The sequence below is a fragment of the Penicillium paradoxum genome (assembly GCF_028828445.1).
Source record: "Penicillium paradoxum strain IBT 22861 chromosome Unknown utg000003l_segment0_segment0, whole genome shotgun sequence".
Taxonomy (NCBI): domain Eukaryota; kingdom Fungi; phylum Ascomycota; class Eurotiomycetes; order Eurotiales; family Aspergillaceae; genus Penicillium; species Penicillium paradoxum.
The window spans coordinates 3265186-3284961 of record NW_026643181.1 but is presented as its reverse complement, the minus strand read 5'-3'; the positions used below and the strand labels follow the sequence as shown (position 1 = coordinate 3284961).

General features: G+C 48.3%; 8 protein-coding genes across 8 annotated transcripts; 4 read left to right on the top strand and 4 right to left on the bottom strand.

The window, feature by feature from the left end:
- Positions 1-158: 158 nt before the first annotated feature.
- N7457_003087 (uncharacterized protein) lies at positions 159-3044 on the top strand (the record flags this gene model as incomplete). The annotated part of the gene is made up of 2 exons (XM_057174133.1): positions 159-703; positions 770-3044. 2 exons carry the CDS (start codon positions 159-161, stop codon positions 3042-3044), a joined length of 2820 nt encoding a protein of 939 aa, XP_057034284.1.
- A 215-nt stretch (positions 3045-3259) lies between these two features.
- N7457_003086 (transcriptional coactivator p15/PC4 family protein) lies at positions 3260-3761 on the top strand (the record flags this gene model as incomplete). The annotated part of the gene is made up of 2 exons (XM_057174132.1): positions 3260-3487; positions 3543-3761. The coding sequence occupies 2 exons, from the start codon at positions 3260-3262 to the stop codon at positions 3759-3761; spliced, it is 447 nt and encodes a 148-aa protein (XP_057034283.1).
- A 123-nt stretch (positions 3762-3884) lies between these two features.
- Positions 3885-8224, bottom strand: N7457_003085 (Hydantoinase B/oxoprolinase; the record flags this gene model as incomplete). Its single annotated transcript, XM_057174131.1, has 4 exons — positions 3885-4559; positions 4631-4812; positions 4877-5362; positions 5431-8224. 4 exons carry the CDS (start codon positions 8222-8224, stop codon positions 3885-3887), a joined length of 4137 nt encoding a protein of 1378 aa, XP_057034282.1.
- Positions 8225-9094: 870 nt separating this feature from the next.
- Positions 9095-10203, bottom strand: N7457_003084 (RNA-binding protein; the record flags this gene model as incomplete). The annotated part of the gene is made up of 6 exons (XM_057174130.1): positions 9095-9147; positions 9203-9312; positions 9424-9596; positions 9649-9748; positions 9803-9859; positions 10118-10203. The coding sequence occupies 6 exons, from the start codon at positions 10201-10203 to the stop codon at positions 9095-9097; spliced, it is 579 nt and encodes a 192-aa protein (XP_057034281.1).
- Positions 10204-11634: 1431 nt separating this feature from the next.
- N7457_003083 (60S ribosomal eL18 domain-containing protein) lies at positions 11635-13822 on the top strand (the record flags this gene model as incomplete). The annotated part of the gene is made up of 8 exons (XM_057174129.1): positions 11635-11745; positions 11808-12083; positions 12140-12276; positions 12343-12548; positions 12871-13002; positions 13119-13223; positions 13318-13685; positions 13745-13822. The coding sequence occupies 8 exons, from the start codon at positions 11635-11637 to the stop codon at positions 13820-13822; spliced, it is 1413 nt and encodes a 470-aa protein (XP_057034280.1).
- Positions 13823-14131: 309 nt separating this feature from the next.
- On the bottom strand, positions 14132-15638 carry N7457_003082 (glutamate-5-semialdehyde dehydrogenase; the record flags this gene model as incomplete). Its single annotated transcript, XM_057174128.1, has 3 exons — positions 14132-15045; positions 15106-15267; positions 15338-15638. 3 exons carry the CDS (start codon positions 15636-15638, stop codon positions 14132-14134), a joined length of 1377 nt encoding a protein of 458 aa, XP_057034279.1.
- Positions 15639-16064: 426 nt separating this feature from the next.
- N7457_003081 (putative COP9 subunit 3) lies at positions 16065-17838 on the top strand (the record flags this gene model as incomplete). Its single annotated transcript, XM_057174127.1, has 5 exons — positions 16065-16232; positions 16309-16545; positions 16602-17051; positions 17144-17296; positions 17350-17838. 5 exons carry the CDS (start codon positions 16065-16067, stop codon positions 17836-17838), a joined length of 1497 nt encoding a protein of 498 aa, XP_057034278.1.
- A 670-nt stretch (positions 17839-18508) lies between these two features.
- N7457_003080 (uncharacterized protein) lies at positions 18509-19524 on the bottom strand (the record flags this gene model as incomplete). The annotated part of the gene is made up of 2 exons (XM_057174126.1): positions 18509-19043; positions 19241-19524. 2 exons carry the CDS (start codon positions 19522-19524, stop codon positions 18509-18511), a joined length of 819 nt encoding a protein of 272 aa, XP_057034277.1.
- Positions 19525-19776: the final 252 nt, after the last annotated feature.

The following is a 19776-nucleotide window of genomic DNA, read 5'->3' as shown; positions in this document are numbered from 1 at the left end:
GAAACGCCCATCTCCGTTATCTTCTTGTTACATCTCCATTACTCTGCCGACAGAAGGTACCTACTTACCTACTCAAATCTATAGAATCTTTTCGTTTAATCCCGTTCGACACGGAATGGAGGGTTGACTTCCCTCTGTATCCGGGACATTTTAACACAATGGATCGCCCAGGCAATGCTACAGACTCCCTAGTCCCTTCAGCGCCGCCTCCACCTACCAGCAAAGACCAAACGAACACACACCCAACGCACGATCCCACCTTAAACACAGTCATTCCTAGGGAATCAATCGATGCCAGTCTCAAGTTTATCGCAAACTCTAGCAATGAGACCTTGCTCGGAGTCTTCGCGCTTCTTATACTTGCCACCTACATTATCTTGGGAAGAATTGGTTTGCTCCTGATTGGAGTGGTAATTGGGGTTATCCTTCATGCCTCGTGGGATGGATTGGAGATTGACCATGCAACTGGAGCGTCGCACGCACAAAGAGCCAACAGGCGACGGGAACTTGCGCTGGAAGTATCCAATAGGCTTCTGGACTGGCAGAAGCGGACTGGTGCCTTGGACATCCAGAGTGGAGGTGATGGAACTATGAGCACACCCGAAGATATGTCCTCGGCAGACTTGGAATATGCCACCTTTCAGCCGGCCACTGCTGTCGCGTTGAGTACGCTCACCGATGCTGTCATTGCAAACTATGTCAAGTAAGGAACCCTTATTACCTACACCATTTTTGCCCATCCGAAATCAGTAGCTTACCACCAATCAAGATACTGGTATGAGCCACTCATACCGTCCGAATCAAGTTTCCCAGGCTCCTGTCGACGAATTTTGACGCATTTCATCACGTCTGTCTCCTGGCACTTGTCCCGGAAACGAACAGAGGATACATTTTTGCAGTTTCTCACCAACTCATCATCCATCATCATTGTATTTTTGAATGAACTTGCTGCTGCATCTACCGCCACAGGCTCCTCTCCCATGGAAGCCCAACAAACCGTGGATGGGTATCTTGAGCAATTTCCGGATAGCAGCCTAGCCAATGTTCTGTCTGAGACGCAACAGAAGAAGAAGCTCAATATGATTTCCGATGACATACTCTCAACTTTTTTGGATTCCAAGGCTTACAATTGCCCGGTCGTACGAGACTTCCTCCGAGAGATCTTCGCCGGGGTGATATTGGGGTCCACCATTACCAGTCTTTCCCGTCCTGAATTCATCAACGACTGGATTATCTATCTCCTGCAGGACGGTGAATCTGAGATTATGCATGCTATTGACGCAGGCGTCGAAGGCGCACGCAACCGAGGCGTCAGCACCCCCAAGTCTTCGGAAGACCCAAACCCCACACAGAGATTATCTATGCAAGCGGCAAGGGCGTCGGAGGAAGAAGCAGTCTTAGAGGTGAAGCGTCTGAGTGCTATGATTGCATCCCATGAAATGCAAACGTTGGGGTCAGAAGGGCCATGCGTAAATGAACAAATTGACGAAATATACTCTTTGAATGCTGTTTTGCCCTCACATACGACCCATGAAAATGAAGATGGTCATCTGCAAGAACAGGTGTCTAATAGGCAATCGATTGCAAGCCTGGAGCCATCCGAGGACTTTTCTGCGCCTCTGGTGGTTCTTCACGGGGCACAAGTATTGGTAGACGATGATGGAGCGAGAGGTGAAAAGGGTCAGATCAAATCGCGGCCCATGTGGGATTATCTACTACAGGTTGAGCCAGCATCAACACGCTCGACTGGGTGGATGGTGTTTCGCAAATATGCAGACTTTGAGTCTCTTCACGAGATGCTGGGGACTGTTTCACGATTGAATCTTATTTCAAGCTTCTCCGAACGCCACCCCACATTACCTACTTGGAAGGGCAAAACACGACAAGCGCTCGCTCGGGAGCTTGAGTGGTATTTGCAGGATGCAATGAGGCACGAGTCACTTGCCGACACAGATCGAATGCGCCGATTTTTGGAAAAAGACCCTGGTTCTTCCACTGAAACGGCTAGTTCCAACAAGTCGGTATTTTCTTTTCCTAGTCAAGCTGCATTTGAGAACGTGGGCAAAGGTATGCTGGGTGCATTAACCAATGCACCTAAGGGAGTGGCAGGAGGTGGTAAAGCTGTCTTTGAGGGAATGACGGGAGTGTTCGGGGGTGCTACCAACAGCAAGAAGTTAGTCGTCACTGCCGATCAAAATCAACACAAGATTGGTGATTCTAGTCGCAACAGCTTGTCGCAGAGAAAGTCCAGCTTGGATGGTCTTACCGACTCAATTGACGAAAATTTGGACTCTCCTACGCTACTTTCTTACGCCTCTCCAGAGTACCCGCGCGGTGAAACTACCAAATCGTCTTCGACCAACGACGCCAGGCAGCCTATTAGGAATGAGCAAGATGCGTGGGCCCTAGGAAGCTCGTCCCCTAAAACTGCGCTTGGTACCAGTGATGATATTACAGGACTTGAGACCAAGAAGGGTACTGAGGAAATTTCATCACATCACCGATCACACACTAGGGAGAGTATTGATCAATCCCACAAGCATGAAACTCCAATCACAGCCGATGAAACGCAAATAGCAGTAGAGCTCATTTTCGCGGTCATCAATGAGTTATACACCTTGTCGTCTGCGTGGAATATCCGTCGAACGCTTCTGAATGCCGCCAAGTCGTACATCCTACGTCCTGGAAGCCCGACCTTGGAAACGATCCGTACTCTGTTGCAAGATTCTATGGTTCGAGGTCACACCTCAGACGATGCCTTGGGGGCTTATCTTGCCAAGCTCCGAGAGAATACGTTTCCAACAGAGGAAGAACTCAAAGCCAGGCCACCTCCACTCAATGATGAGGAGAAAATTCGTTTGCGGGACCACGCACGCAAACTCTTTGTCCAGCGAGGAATTCCACAGGCCTTGACAAGTGTTATGGGGGCGGCTGCTAGTCGAGAAGCGCTCGAGAAGGTCTTTGACAGTCTTCAAGTGGAGAGTGTCGCTCGAGGTTTTGTCTTCTCTGTTCTGGTGCAAGGGCTAAGGGTCTTGACTCTCTGATGTGCAATATCCCCTATTGATTCCGAGCATATCTAAAGAATTCCAAGACTACAAGTAGACTTCACCTATATTATTGTTCAAATGTTGTCATTGAGATAAATGGTACATATCTGCACGTGACAACGTGTTTGCTCGCGTTTCGCGTCTTCTTTTGACCATCAGCCTCTTCTCATAATTTTACACCTCTTTACAGCCAACCTCTCTCGTTGCGAAAAATGGCATCTAACAAACGTTCATTCGAGTCAGGTACTGTTGATGCTAGCGTTCGCTCCAAAAAGACCAAGGCCAATACTACAACAGAAGCCAAACTCGATTCTAATGGAGATCGTTACTGGGAAATTTCCAAGATGCGACGAGTCACCATAACTTCTTTTCGTGGGAAAACTCAAGTGAATGTCAGAGAACATTATGAAAAGGACGGGCAAGTGTTGCCTGGTAAAAAGGTTCGTGGTCTGTGGCTTTGCACAACAACCGGGCTAATCTCGTTCTCAATTTCAGGGTATCTCTTTGCCCGTGGATCAATTCGCTGCGCTCATCTCCATTCTACCCGAGATTGAGCAGACCTTGGAGGAAGGGGGAGAAACTCTGCCTCGACCTAAGTATTCGGCGGGGGAAGGGCAAGCCGACAAAGCAATGGAAGGACAGGTATCTTCGGATACGCGCAGTCCATCAAAGCAGAATATCGAGGCGACAAGTGATGAGGAGAGTGAAGCATGATTGCCATTAAGCCTCATTTACATTGCCCTAATTGTTCTCTTGCTATTTCACCATAATGAAACAGACATTGAGCGTTGAATTTGTTTCCTGATGGTCTAGGCCTGCCCCCAAACTCCCTATGGATCACATGCTCGCTTCTTGCATCGCCACGGCGTTGGCAATAGAACCAGCTCGCCAAGCACGACGGTGATCTTCTTCTCGGAGAAGCTGGCTGTGGTCTCCTATCGGACCCCATCCTCCTCCTCCGGGTGTACGGACAATAATGCGCTCTCCTGCTTGCATCTGAGCGGAGTTCTTCGCACCTAGGTTGACGGATCTTTCCCACCAACTTCCATCCTGTCTTTTTATCCGGCGCACCCAGATGTTCTGACCACACTGGCCATCCTCACCCCCCTCCAGCCCATATGGATGGTAGACCCTTCGCTCGGAAAGGATAGAGACTTGCACGGGAATCCGAAATTCAATGTCCCGTACAACGCCATCCCCACCGCGATGCTGACCATTACCTCCTGAGTTCGGTCGTAGACTGAACTCTCGAAGAACCACAGGATATCGCCGTTCAAATACTTCTGCGTCAGTGATCCGGGTGTTGGTCATGTGTGTATGAACCCCTGAAGTGCCTTCCCACGTCGGACCAGCCCCACTGCCGCCAGCAATGGTTTCATAGTAACCAAACCCTTTTTTTTCCGTCTCGCCGAGCATGTTCCCCCCAAATCCAAATGTAAGGTTGTTGGTATCACCCTGCGACGCGGCGCAAGCCTGGAAGCATTTTAAAATGACGTCGGTCACTCGTTGGCTCTGAAGAAGAAAGAAAGAAAGAAAATTACACGATGAGCCCACAATCACGTTAAGGGTGTTGCTGGTCTTACCGTCAAAACATTGCCACCTACCACGGCGGCTGATTCGGAGGGGGATAGAAAACTTCCAGGAGGGATTCGAACCTCAATTGGCTTCAAACAACCTTGGTTCAAGGGGATGTCTGCTGAAAGAAGGCATCGCAGGCAATAGATGATAGCAGAGTATGTGACAGCCTCAGGCGCATTGATATTACCTATCATCGCTTCAGTCGAATGGATATATCATGAGTTATGTATTCCAAGGATGTTTGACCATACCATATACTTCCGGCCCTGTCCCTTCAAAATCAAATATCGCCTCTCCTTTTTCCTCGTCCATGGAGATTTTCAATTGAATAGGGCTCCCATCATCCATGTAATCAATGGCGCTCAACTCTCGACCAATAGACTTGTTGCTGATATCTTTTAATAGGTTGCGCACGCTGAGCTCTGCATTGTCTTGAATCTGGTGCATATAGAACTGCACGATAGCTTCGCCATACTCTTCGATTAGTGTGTTGATCAAATTGATTCCTTTTTTGTTCGCAGCAGTCTGGGCCTTGAGGTCATTCAAGTTATCTGCTATGCATCGAGTTCCACTGCAGTTTGGATACTGAGCTGGCTCCTCATAGAGCAATTCTATGACACGCTCCTCGTTAAACCTGCCTTCTGATACCAATTTTTCACTTTTGATGGCTGCGCCTTCCTGGTAAAGCTCCTTCGAATGGGGTGGCATGGATCCCGGAAGTATTCCTCCAATGTCGGCTTCAGGCCAATCAGAATGTGTGTTCGTTCTCTCCTTTTCTGGCTCATGGGATATCTTAATATCTTACCGTGGTGCGCCCTGGAGGCGACATAGAAGATAATCTTTCCTTGGCTGAACGCAGGCTGCAGGACTGTGATATCTGGGAGATGGGTGCCCCCGAATTCGGGGTGATTTGACACGATTACATCTCCAGGCTCCAGTTGATTCTGCCAAATCTGGGCCTGTATCCGCACACACGTCGACATACTACCAAGGTGGACAGGCAAATGTGGTGCATTCGCAACCAATCCACCTTCCGCATCGAACAACGCGCAAGAGTAGTCAAGTCGCTCCTTAACATTGGTGCTTACACTCGTCTTCTGCAGAGCACGTCCCATTTGCTCCGCAATCGCCATGAATCTGTGCGAAAAGACGCTCAGCAAAATAGGATTCACACTGTCAGTGCCGGTTTTTGGCTGCGTGGCATCAGGTTCATCGATATTGATGACGACGTGGGTCTTGGTGAGGAGCGCTGAAGCTCCTGGAGTGATCACGATAGTCTGGGTGCCATCGGCCAAAATCGCCGGGCCTCTCACTCGTTCATCAACTTTCAAGTCGTCCAATTTATAGATTGGCGTTTCGTGCCGGCCTCCCTCAAAGAACACATGAGACTTACGATACTCCTTTCCCTCCGACACATCCTTTGGGTTGGATTCCTGTATTTGTTGGTCCACTGTCTTCTCGGATATCTTGAATGATTTCCCAATTCCTCTCACTCGCACATCATCCACAATAATATCTCGTGCCGGGAGAGTAAAACCAAACTCTCGATCGTGTTGCCTCACGAACGCTTGGCCGAAGGCCCATTCATCACCGCCAAAGAAAATATCGGCCTCCTCTTTGCTGGGTTTGAGTATCATTAAAGCAGATTCTGTACCTCGGTAACGCATATTGAGGTATTCTTCAAACACGATCGAATCATTGTCGAAGCCTTGATCTCGTAACCTCCGCGTGGATCTTTTCTTGAGATCCTCTATTCGCAAACCAAGTGCATCCCGAACCCCTCCTTTGCCTTCATCAGCCCAAACCTTTGATTCAGGCTCTTGGTTTTCATCAACAACATCTGCGAGTGCCATTCCGTAAGCCGAGAGTACCGAGGAATAACGATGAATCAAGATCTGGTGAATGCCTAGGCTCTCGGCAATGGCAATGGCATGCTGGCCCCCGGCTCCTCCAAACGTAGCCAATCTGTGTTTTGATGTGTCATGTCCTTTTGCCTCCGTCAGAGATCGAATGGGCCGGGTCATCGTCTCGTTTGCTACCTTGATAAAGCCATAGGCAACCTCGTCAAGGGACATCTCTCGGCTTTGGCCGCCTTCGGTCAACTCGTGGTTGATTTTCTCGGTTAGTTCTTCAAATAACACCTGACTAGCTTGCCCATCTAACCCTTGAGATTCCTCAGGGCCGAAAATCTTCGGGAAAAAGTCTGGGATCAATCGTCCAAGGAAAAGATTGGCATCGGTTACTGTTAGAGGCCCTCGTTTTCGATAGCACGCGGGCCCTGGGTGGGCTCCTGCTGACTCGGGTCCGACGACAAAAAGACCATTGCGGTAGAATAACCTCGAGCCGCCACCAGCAGCAACAGTGTTGATGTCCAGCTGAGGGGATTGAATAGTCACACCGGCGGTGGTTGTCTCGAAGACATGTTCATATCGGCCGGATCCATACCTACTGACATCTGTGCTCGTTCCCCCCATATCGAAGCCGATTACAGGTATCTTTGACACGGGATCGTAAGAAGTCAAGGCATATCCAACCACTCCCCCAGCAGGTCCTGACAAGATTGCTCGTATGCCTGAAAACTGGCCCACGTCCACAAGACCGCCATCCGATTGCATGAATTCACAGCGTGCACCTTTGGCACCCGGTTGCTGTTTGAGACTTTCACTGCCTAGGCCACCTTTGAATCCGGCTTGAAAGCCTGATATATATTTCTTGATAGCAGGAGTCAAGTATGCGTCGGCGCAGGCTGATGTAGCCCGAGGCACGAGTTTGATCATGGGCATAAGCTGATGGCTTAAACTCACATGGTGGAAACCAATCTCATGGGCAATTCTTCCCACCAGTGCCTCATGGTCTGGAAAGGTATATCCATGCATAAGACAAACGGCTATGCTTCTGATCCCGTGGCTGTACACATTTCTCAACTGCGATCTTACCAAATTCTCGGATGGACGCTTCAGTATTCGTATTGCCTCGGAAGAGAGTCCGCGAATCACGTCGGCTTCTTCCCCGGTCTGTTCCCGGGAAGGAGTGGTTGTAATATTCCGCTGTGGATCTTCCGTGTAGTCCTCCAAAGTGACGCGCTCATCTACTTCAATCACTTGCTCGTACAGAACATCAGGACGTCTGATGGCGAGGTCAAATATTTTGGGCCGAGATTGGTTTCCAACCTCGAGGCAATCTTTGAAGCCCCGGCTTACTACCAACGCAACCCTCTCTCCTTTCCGTTCAAGTAGGGCGTTTGTTGCCACAGTCGTACCCATTCGGATGCTTTGAACTAGAGATGTATCAATGGGCTCCCCGCGAGGGATCTCATGACTGGTAATTTTGGATATAATGCGCCGGATTCCCTCCAAAGGTGCATCTTGGTAGTTGGGGTCTTCTGATAGGATTTTGATCACAATGTCATCTTCCAAGCGATCTGTGCCTGGGTTGCCCACGCAGTCTGTAAATGTACCCCCTCTCTGTATGTGTGTGACATACCAGTCAGCATTTTGGATGAGTAGATCAAAACAGAAGTTTGGGAAAGGAGAGAGGGAGGGGAGGGGAAGTACATCAATTGCAATATTGACTCCTGTAGTCCGTTTAGCTGGACTCATGGTGGAAAAATCTAGATATAGCAGTACAAATACACCACGAAGACGTTACATATGCATGTAGTTGAGTTGCTTGAGATCAGAAAAATCTCAAGTTAGATCCAAAGAGCGCTCCTCGCGTCACAGTTCCTGCGCTATATTTCCTACGTCATTGCGCTGGACTGTCATCCGTGGATGCACTCTATGACGCAAGGTATGAATAACACGAGAGGGAAAGAAATATCTGATTTCAGGATAGGTGTGGTACACCGAAGGCCATCGGGTAAAATATCAATGAGTGCCTGAAATTGGGTTCCAACGCGATATTGACCTCGCATACAACTAAAGCACTACAATGGTTCAAGAAAATAAGACTCGCTAGGGTTTCGATCGGTCGAACACGGCGAGGAAGGTAACGGCTTTCAAGTTAAGCAGCGAACAAGACGGAGGGCGAAACGGAATTTATCGTGATGATTCGGTGTTGACTTAGGAATGATCGCTCGACGTTCGCTTCGGTGGTTCCGAGCTGCTGACCAGGATAAATTACCAACCTCAAAAAAGAGCCTCAAAAAAAGGAATATCTTCGGAAAGGGAAAAAAAAACGGAAAAAAAGCAGGGGAAAAAAGGGTGACACATTCACTTGGTCTCGGATTGACCTGAAGAAGAAACTTCACACCCTTTGAATTAACAAAAGAGTACCATCTGGTGACGGGCAAAGCATGCATGAATGGCGAGACTGGGGCGTTGGACCTTGATCGGGCAGTGACCTTGACTTCCACTTTTCCCCTCCCACCTAGTTGGCATGACCGCAACAAACGATACTTTGAGAAAATGGCACCAGATTGAGAATGAGGAACATGGGTTGAGAGCGAGCAAAGGCAATACTGAGTGGATCTACTCAGCAGTATCAAGCTCATCATGAGCAGAGGGCATTGGGTCCAGGGGTACTGTTAGATGTAAGTGAAAAGAACGTCAATTCGGCTTAGGTCCGATTCAACCTACCTTTCCTGTCTTCACCGTTGGGTCCATTCTCACGGTCCTCCTCACGACGCTCCCGATCATCATCACGTCTTTCACGGTCATCCTTGCCATCTCGTTCACGGTCATCCGGGCTGCGAGAACGGTCACGAGAACGGTCACGATCACGACGATCGTGGTCGCGGTCGCGGCGGTCAGAATCACGGTCACGGCGGTCGTAGTCGCGATCATTGTCCCGTTCATACCGATCGTCTCGGCGAGGGGAGTAGTCGCCACCACGGCTGCGACGAGGGGATGGAGAGCGACCACGGCGAGGGGGAGTGCGATCACGGCGGCGGTCGCGGCCAGCATCGCGGCCAGCATCGCGGCCAGAGCCAGAGTCAAAGCGCCAGGAGGCAGAGGGAGGGGTACGGGCCCACTAGAAATATATTAGAAGGTATTAGACAACGGTGAGACTAATGAAGACGTACCTCGATCTTCAGTAAATCATCACGGCCGATGCGCTTATTGTGCATCTCATGGTAGGCATCATCGGCATCGCGGCGACTCTCGTATTCAACAAAGGCAAAACTAAGTCATTAGGTTAGACAAACAGAGTACTTCATTATTTAGAGGTCAACTCACAGTCGGCTGGAGGGAGTGCGCGGAGCAGGGATATCACAGCGAACAAGACGCCCATAACTAGTTCAGAAATCAGTTGAGCTAGCTCTAGGTACCGGTGATGAGAGATATCATGATGATAAGATGACCAAGATGAGTAGAGTAGTTGCCCAAAGAGCCAGATGAGACAACCTGGACATAAGCTTTCACACCAATGTTAAGCTGGTCGGAAGGAAGCAAGATGTCATCCAGGCATTCAGTGCCAGTGATCTTCATCGGTACGGCGTCGAAAGGATGGGAATCGAGGTTCGTAGGTGCGAAGGTAGAGGCGACACGTACCGTTCGAATTCGTAGGCAAGATCGCGAGCACGGGTGCCATGGCCGAACCCGGTAACATACAAAGTCGTTCCAGACCGAGAAGACATGGTGCCGTCAGCACGAAACAATGAGAAAGAAATAGATCTGGTTAAGTAAATTGATCGAAAGAGAGTGAGAGTAAACGAGGAGGAGCTTGAGAATGTTCCAGAGGATAAGTGTATAAGGAAGTAGGGAGAGAACAGAAAGAATTAGGTGATGAAGGTACTACGGTTACTTTAACATGCCAATGACGCAAGTACTGAAAGAGTTGAGCTTTTGTGAACATTGTGTTTTTCCCTTCTTGTCCGTCTCCTTGAGAATATAATGTCCTAGTTGCTCTTGAGGGGATGGTTTTAGAAGCTGGAATTCCAATATGTCTAGTTTGAATACATAAATAATGTTGATATACATGGCTATACAACATATGATGTAGGCAGTTACAGGCACCAGAGGGCCATGTACATAGGGTAATGCAGCTAGAGCCCGGGTGCTTCAAATACGTAATCCGTGGCAGGTGCCCAGGTGCCCAGGTGCTCAGGCGGCAGACTATCGGGAGGTACCGCGTGTCCGTCGGCAAGTCGGGATTGATGTTCTCTTGACTATCGCAACATCTCTAGACACCTTGGACCCCAGTCAAATATACCGCACTCACTCTTCTTGTGTGTTCTGTGCCGTTGTGTTCTTGTCCTTATTCTTGATATATTTTGTATTTTTCCCCCTTCGCTTCTCGTCTTCCTTGCCAACATTGATAGGGGGGAAAAGCAACTGACCAAATAATCCATCTGATCACGGCGTTCTTTTCGGCCTCGCTTCCTCTTTTAGAAGCTATTGTCAGCACCTTCCTTGACATCTCACTTATATCACCTTTGAAACAAGCGATACACTTTTGGACACAACATCAATGATGAGCCTTTAGATCACCAAGCCTCATGAGACGGCCCACCTTCATGGCTACTAGCGCACTATACCAATACAAATCAGAGTTCCAGTGCTTTGTCGCATTCGATTTGCAGCATTCAAACTCTGCTTGTTGGTCAAAAGAATTGCAGAATACCACCACACCTCAGATCATCAGACGTCTTTTATAACCTCATCTCAGAACTTAATGTGCATTTCGACAATATGAGCTTGAATCGCCAAGATGCTGTTCACAAAGAGGAGCTAAAGGGCACAGCAAAGCCCGCTTTACAAAGCTTGTCTCAGTTTCCCTCTGCTTCGAATCCAGGCAAGGTGAGAATGACATTCCATCCATATAGGTTGGGAGGCTGACTTTCTATCAATTGGAGCAGGAGGGGAATATTGAGCAAACTCCATCGTTATTGGTTCGCAGTAGACATAACCTCGCCGAACCAGTGGTAGCTGCGTTCATAGCTGGTGGAGTAGCTGGTGCAGTTTCCAGGACAATAGTGTCACCTCTCGAACGGCTGAAAATTCTCCTTCAAATACAAAGTGCCGGTCGAAATGAATACAGACTGTCAATTTGGAAGGCCTTGGTCAAGATGGGGCGGGAAGAAGGCTGGCGAGGGTTCATGCGAGGAAATGGAACGAACTGTATTCGCATCATCCCTTACTCTGCGGTTCAGTTTGGGAGTTACAATTTTTACCAGCAAGTGAGTAACTGTGCCTGATCTGCAAACAATGCTTGATTCGAGTTAACATTGCTTTGGTCCAGTTTGTAGAATCTTCCGATGGCGAAATGACCCCAATGCGTCGTCTTGTTTGTGGAGGTGCTGCAGGTATCACCTCGGTGACTATCACCTACCCTCTGGATATTGTTCGCACCCGGCTTTCTATTCAATCTGCTTCGTTTGCCGATCTCGGCACAAGAGAACCAGGGCAAAAATTGCCAGGCATGTTCACCACAATGGTCATGATCTATAAAACCGAAGGTGGGACAAAGGCTTTATATCGTGGTATTACCCCTACAGTTGCCGGTGTAGCTCCCTATGTGAGTAATACCCCGGGGCCCTTTGACCCAGCTTGGTCATCGCTGACAAACGATAGGTGGGACTCAATTTTATGACCTACGAATCGGTCCGCAACCGTCTGACACCGGAGGGGGAGAAGAACCCTAGCTCTTCTCGAAAATTACTGGCTGGCGCGATATCAGGAGCAGTTGCCCAGACATGCACATATCCTTTGTTAGTTTTCCTCTCTTGGGCCCTTTTGCGGGCCGTGTGGAAATATGTGAAACTGACTATCCTTAGCGATGTGCTGCGCAGGCGTTTCCAAATCAACACGATGTCAGGGATGGGTTACCAATATACCTCAATATGGGATGCTGTGAGAGTCATCGTTGCCGAAGAAGGAGTGCGAGGATTATTCAAAGGAATCGGGCCGAATCTTCTAAAAGTTGCTCCCAGCATGGCTAGTAGCTGGTTGAGCTTTGAGATGACTCGTGATTTCTTTGTCGGTTTGAATAGTAGAGAATAGTTGAATACCTATATAGATATTTTCTTTCTATTTTTTAGTCCCTCTTGTTAATATGAACATTTGATTGTGTAAACTACAGGTAGTACCAAGTGAAGTTTCATATGCCGAGGTTTCAAAATATCAATTGCAATGGATCTATACTACAGACCTATGTAATATGTAGTACTCCGTACAGGTAGACTGTGTGGTACTATGCTGAAATCGTACCTTCCAGGCTAGGCTACCCCGCTGGCACGTGACTTGGTGGCGCTTGCTCGATAGTCACGTGGGGTGCATCGGGTCATGTGCCTCGCCTTTCCTAGTCAAGTCTAGCGTAGGGCTAAACCCACACACCACTGTCCAGCCGAAAGTCAAGGATCAAAAACTTCTTGCACTTTCCATACGGGTGCGACAGCAAGCTATTTCCCAGGTAGTCGATCAATACACAGCCATGGGTATGTTCAATCATCTCGGTTTCATCGATCATCGCAATTCGCAACATTCATTTGAACTTCGCTCTGTTTTTTTCGCCCATTCAAAGTTCATTCCACTGACAATTCATAAACTGCAGGTATCGACCTGGACCGCCACCATGTGCGGAGCAGCCACCGCAAGGCTCCCAAGAGCGAGAACGTCTACTTGCAGGTTCTGGTGAAGCTTTACCGCTTCTTGGCTCGTACGACTCCCCAATTCCGATCTCGTTTGCAGCGCGATTTCTATAGGTGTATCGTTCTGAGGATTTTGTGAGGCTGATATGGGATACATGATAGGCCGTACCGAGTCCAACTTCAACAAGGCCGTTCTCCGCCGTCTCTTCATGTCGAGAATCAACCGCCCCCCGGTTTCCCTTTCTCGCGCTGTCGCCAACATCAGCGAGGCGCAGAAGGGCAAGACAGTCGTCGTCATTGGCACTGTGACCGATGACAACCGCCTTTTGAATGTCCCCAAGCTGTCGATCGCCGCTCTCCGTTTCACTGCTACCGCTCGCGCTCGCATTGAGAAAGCCGGTGGTGAGACTCTGACTCTGGACCAGCTTGCTCTCCGCGCCCCCACTGGTGCCAACACTCTCCTCCTGCGTGGACCCAAGAACGCTCGTGAGGCTGTGAAGCACTTCGGCTTCGGTCCTCACACCGACAAGGTTCGTTATCGAATTTTAAGAATGACATGGCATAGTTCGATTTGGCTAACTCAAAGCAGAAGCCATATGTGGCCAGCAAGGGCCGCAAGTTCGAGCGGGCTCGTGGTCGCAGAAGGTCGAAGGGTTTCAAGGTTTAAGGGACTTGATGAGGATGATTCTGTGTCTGTGTATCGTGAAAGATGCATCGGCTACATTGACTTTATCGGTGCCTGGAATCGTTCCATATCTAGCCTGAGACCTCGAGTCTTTGTACTTAAAAGTGGCAGGATGTTTTTGGCTGGTATGGGAAATGAGAATTTACGAATGAAGGGGCAAAAGAAAATTGAAATAAGGCTTTGTTCTAAGTTTTCCTATGGGATTTTCAATCAAAAGACCAAAAAAAAAATATAAAAAAACCCTTGCTTATAAAATATAATATCTTTTTGATAGCTTTTGCACGAAGGCCCTTATTGGTCCATGAGCAGATTTGTATGGAGATATTTACGCCCACCTTTGCCATCATGGTAGTCTCCTGCCCGGTGACCATTCCCCCGGATCAAATACTTGTAGATGGTCAGGCCCTCAAGTCCAACTGGTCCTCTGGAATGAATTTTGTTCGTGCTGATGCCAACCTCGGTCCCAAAACCAAAGCGCATCCCATCAGCAAATCTAGATGATGCATTCCAGAAAACACCCGCACTGTCAATTCCACTCGTGAACATGTGCGCGGCCTCTTGCGACTGGGTCAAAATGATATCCGTATGCTTGGACGAGTGCACGTTTATGTGGGCAATGGCAGCCTCCACAGCTGTGATTGGGGGTTTCGTTGAAGGAATCGTTTTCACTGCCAGCACAAGGTCCAAAAACTCGGTGTCATAGTCAGATTCGGTGGCCAGCTGTACCTGCGCTGCTCTCTCGGCTGGCAAAATCTTCGTCAAAGCAGATTTCGAGGCAGCATCACAGCGAAGAGCGACACCTTTATCTAAAAGAGCGGCAGCAACCACCGGGAACACAGATTCAAGTGTATCCTCATGGACAAGCAAGGACTCCAGTGAATTGCATGCTGCTGGATAGTCGGTTTTGGAGTCCACAATCACTTTCACGGCAGTATCGATATCGGCATCGGCGTGTATGTAAGCTGAACAAAGGCCGTCGGCATGTCCCAACACAGGGATTTTGGTATTATCTTTCACGAAGCGGACGAGTTCGTTGGAACCTCGAGGAATGACCAGGTCAATTAACGAATCTTGTGCCAGGAGAGCAGACACGGCATCACGTGTTCTGACTAGCTGAATAGACGACACTGGCACCTGAGAGCTGGCAATAGCTTTGGAGACAACGTTTGCGATTGCCACAAAGGACTCCGTCGATTCCTTTCCGCCTAGATAATTGCGTCAGCCAACGAAAAAAAATCGGAGAATATTCACGGAAGATTTTGTACCTTTCAGAATAGCAGCATTTCCCGACTTGATAGCCAATGCAGCGATGTTTGCTATCACCTCTGGGCGGGCCTCAAAAATGATAAGCAAAACACCAATTGGGCAGCTGACTCTTTCGAGTGTCAGACCCTCATCAAGGAGGGTTTGCAGTGTCACTTTGCCAACTATGGTTGTTTGAAATGTAAATGCATGTTTCTCAATCGTTGAGGCTCCAGGAATACTGGATTCACTCACTAGGGTCATCCAAATTTCGGACGCTCAATATTCCATCCAGCATGTCATCATATTTTCCAGGCCGCGAAAGATCGAGTCTCTTGAGCACGCTATGACTCAAGTTCCCGCTCTCAGCCGCACGAGTTGCGATTTCCAGATCCTTGGCATTGGCAGAAAGGATTACATCCCGATTCACATCCAATGCATGATGAAGAGCCGTCAAAGCTTCGTTGCGAGCAGAATTGGATAAAGTTGCCAGGCGGCGCGAGGCGAGCGATGCGCTATAGGCAATATCGACTGCTGTAGAATCTGTCAACGACATGATGTATTTATGTAGTTTTTTTTTCCCCGTGCTCTGTGTGGGTGGAAGTGTTATCGTGGAGAAGAGTAATCTCGGGGCACAGGAACCGGGGGAGGAAAAGTGCAAAGTGTGGAGGGGCATGTTATCGATCCCTTCCCGTCGGAGCCCTGATAATGACCATCCTACTTCCCTCTACGGCACATCTCTTTCTTTGCCATTCTACATATCTAGGTATCTACACGTAGGTTAGATCCTGAGCCTTTTGAAATTGAACCTTCATCATTGATCTCCTCTTGGCACTTGCTTTCCTCAATCTTGAGGCACCACCATCTCCGCGATCCTAACATCACAAAAACGAAACTCAAGCTGTCACACCGGTTCAAAGCGCGATATCCCTTGTGCATTTGACATCCAAAAAGATATTCGGTTCTTCTTTCATATTTCAAGATGATACAACTCTCGGACCTTACTTCCGCATCGGCTCACTTATACAACTCCAGCCATCTACCAAATGAGGAGTACGACCGTCGAATCCGTGAGCTAGTTGAATACTTCAAACGGCTACTATCGACCAACGCCCTCGACTCTTTCGCTAAGGATGACTCTTTTCTTGATGTGAGCAGCCTCATCTATGTTGACTGTCGACAGTGGGTGGTGCTACAGTTTCCCAGCTAATGTGGATTGTCTGTAGCATTTTGACCCAGCGATAGATTCCATCCCATATCTTTTTGGGTTGCATCTACAGATTCAAAAAGCACGGGAGCTCAATAGCGATATATTTCCAGAGGACCTTCGCCCTATGGGAAGACTTTGGATACGCGCTACGCGCTTCTTGGGGTGTTTCGATCGGGTCCAAATCAGATATGCTGGGCGAGAATGGCGCCAGCTTGTTGAACTTATAGGACATGCTTCACAAGCTGCATCGATGGTGAGTAGACGTCTTTTTCGGCGCTCTCTATGCTTTCATTATTAATGGTCTCATAGCCACTTCTGGGCGCCACAGTGCTTAAAGATGCCATGCTTCGTCTCGACCCGTCGTGTTGTGTTTTCATGTCAAGCCACCTTTTGTTTGTTCGACTTTGCCTACAGGCAAAGGCATATTCATGTGCATTGCCTATCTTGAATAAGCAAATTTGTCATTTTCCAGTTTTGCCAGATCGCTCCTCCTCAATGCCCTCTGTGCTCTGCGCAGATCATGGATCGAGTATGTTTTTCATAACAGAAACCTCTGGGCTTTCATCCATGCTGTCATACCGAGACTATCTGCAGTACTTTCTTTATGGTGGCATGATATACATGGCCTTAACGGAGTGGCGCAAGGCGCTCCATTTCCTCGGGGTTGTCATCTCTGCACCTAGTGCTACCTCTTTGAGCATGGTCATGGTGGAAGCCTACAAGAAATATGTGCTAGTTGGCTTACTTGAAAGGGGCAAGGTGAGATTGATTTGTTTTTGCTCGTTCCCTTCCTAAGCTCTTTCTAAACACAAGGGAAAATCCCCCGAAAAACTAATAACTTCCATGACCAGCTTTGTTCGCCTCCAAGCATCACAACACCTCATGCGGTAAAGTTATATCAGTCACTAGGGAGGCCTTATATCGTTCTTGCTCATGCATTTGAGCTTGGCGATTTGAGGAGCTTAAAGGCCGAATTTGAAGCTGCCAGGGAGGTCTGGTGTGCGGTAAGGCACGGGTCTGATGATTTATAAATATAGAGCTAATGCTTCCGTTCTAGGATAATAACTTGGGTCTTGTTTTTCAGGTTGTGGATGCGTTCTTCAATCGAACAATCATTAATATTGGGAAGAAATTTGCAGCTTTAACTGTGGCCGACCTTGCAAAACAGGTGTTTCTATTCCCTGTGGGTGAAGAGGCTGCTGAGTCTGCTATTTCTTCTCTGATAATGTCTCACGCTTTGGACGCTACGTTGGTGAACAACCGGAACCACGCCAGACCTTCTATGCTACGATTTTCAGCCATTCAATCATTGCCTCAGCTTTCCCATGAATTAGACTTACAGTCTCAACTGAAGCATGAACGAAGGTTGATGGAGATTCTAGTGGGCAGTCTTAAGGAGACCAATAACAACCTAGGATTGAGCGATGAATACGTTGATAACCTCCAAAAGGGTCAGGTATGGTTGGGTTCCGGTGACGCCAACCTTACTGCAGGGGAAGAAATCACACTTGAAATGGACGAAGATCTGATGGGTGATATGCCCTAATCTTATGTTTGTAGGACAGAGAGCTAATAAAAACTCAAATCTTGCTTTGAATTCCTCACCTATGATATCAGTCGCCCCTCGACACTAAGAGGCTATCCTTATCCTTGTCCCAACTCACGGCTGATCTGCTAGCGCTTAGCTTCAATGTAGCACTTCACCTTCAAGCTCTACGAGACTCAATTCAAATACTCACTGCCAATGGCCGGACTTCCCAGGCGACCATGCTCATTGACATGCAACTACTTACGTCTACCTCTGCGCCCCTTATTTACCCCATGATTTGAAGAGTTGGCTAGTATAAACCAGATAGCCCAGGAGATGCACGTCTTTCAGGATCAGCTATGCATCTATTTGTTCTTTCCCACTGCGCCTGGAACTGCCCAACTATATGTTGCGTAGAAGAAAACTGGAATCATTCGCAATCTTCCTGTCTAAGTTATTTCTCTTTTCTCTCTTTTCCCTATTTATTCTATTTATTCTTTTTAATTTTTAATTTTTTTGCTTCGGAATTTGATATACGACAATACAATATGTGGCATCCTTCTCAAAAAGCATTTATTCGAAAAAAAAAAATTTCTTCGGGCTTCATTGAACGCTGTGCTATCCTAGTTTTCGTACGAGAATTTCTCTCGCACCGAGAATCATCTGGTTTCAAACCATTCAAGATGTACTAATATCGATTGCGGCCTCGATCTCGGTTCGGACTGCGACTTCGACTGCTGTGACCATAGCTGCTGTAGCTTGGGCTTCGACGCCTGCGGTGCCGCGAGTCTATGTGAGAATTGTCTCTGCGTAGTGGCGGTGACCGAGACCGAGAGTATGACCGAGAGCGAACAGGAGACCGTGATCTTGATGCAGACTGAGGTCTATAGATGTCATGCCGTTCGGTTGGTCGACCACCCCCATGTCGCCTAGGCGGAGATGATGGGGCCATATATGGTCCTCGGCCGTATCTCAGGCGGCTTCCATTCCCTCGAGTCGATGCAGGGGGTGGCGAACGTGAAAATTTGCGGCGGGGGAGAACAATCGAAACATTCAGAATAGCCCCGTCGAGCTGAGCCTCATGCATATGAGCGATGGCTGCCTCGGCGTCAGCGGGGTCATAGTAAAGAATATAGGCGGTTCCCCTGTTTGTCAAGACTAGAGAAGTGTCAGGTGGATTACTCAAGGGATCATAATAAAGATCAAGGATGAGTCGTACAAGCCTTGTTGATTGGAATGTCAAGATACTCTATCTCTCCAAAACCCCCGAAAATCTCTCGAATATGAGTTTCTGTGACGTTTTTAGTCAATTTTTCTACCACGATCTTGTTTTTAGAAGGGAAGTCAGTTTGGTTCATAGATATGGTTCCCATCGTGGGGTGTGCAGCGGTATCGCAGCAGGAATTGAACAGGCGCGTACCTTAGAACTTCTCGGAGGATTAGAGCTTGGAGTACGGGAGCGGCTTTCGCTTCGAGTGTGGTAGCGGTGATCAGCTCGACTGCGGCTGCGGCTGCGACTGCGAGATCGGGTTCTGCCGCGAGAAACGGATCGGGATTGGGTGCTTGAGCGATAACGATCTCGTCGTCCATGAAAGGGACTTCGAGTGAGGCTTTGGGATGGACTTTCGCTTCGGGGTCTTGAATGATGCAATGAACGCGACCTTGCTCGATCTTCCTCTGGAGAACATATTGGTGAATGTCCATGAGGTGATCTCAAAGACATGTTGAAGATTCAGCGCACAGCGCACAAATAAATCTACAGTGTCAAAGTGGTAAACTTGAGATATGTAGAAGGAGGTTTGAAGCAACAGGGGAAGGGGGAGGAATGAGATGCGTAAGAAAACGACGAGTACTGGAAACTTGGAACAGTTTCATGGGGAGAAGTGACTGGGATGGAGTTTGACACTAACCTAATTCGGTAATCACCTAGGCATACTCCAACACACTCTCGCTGCT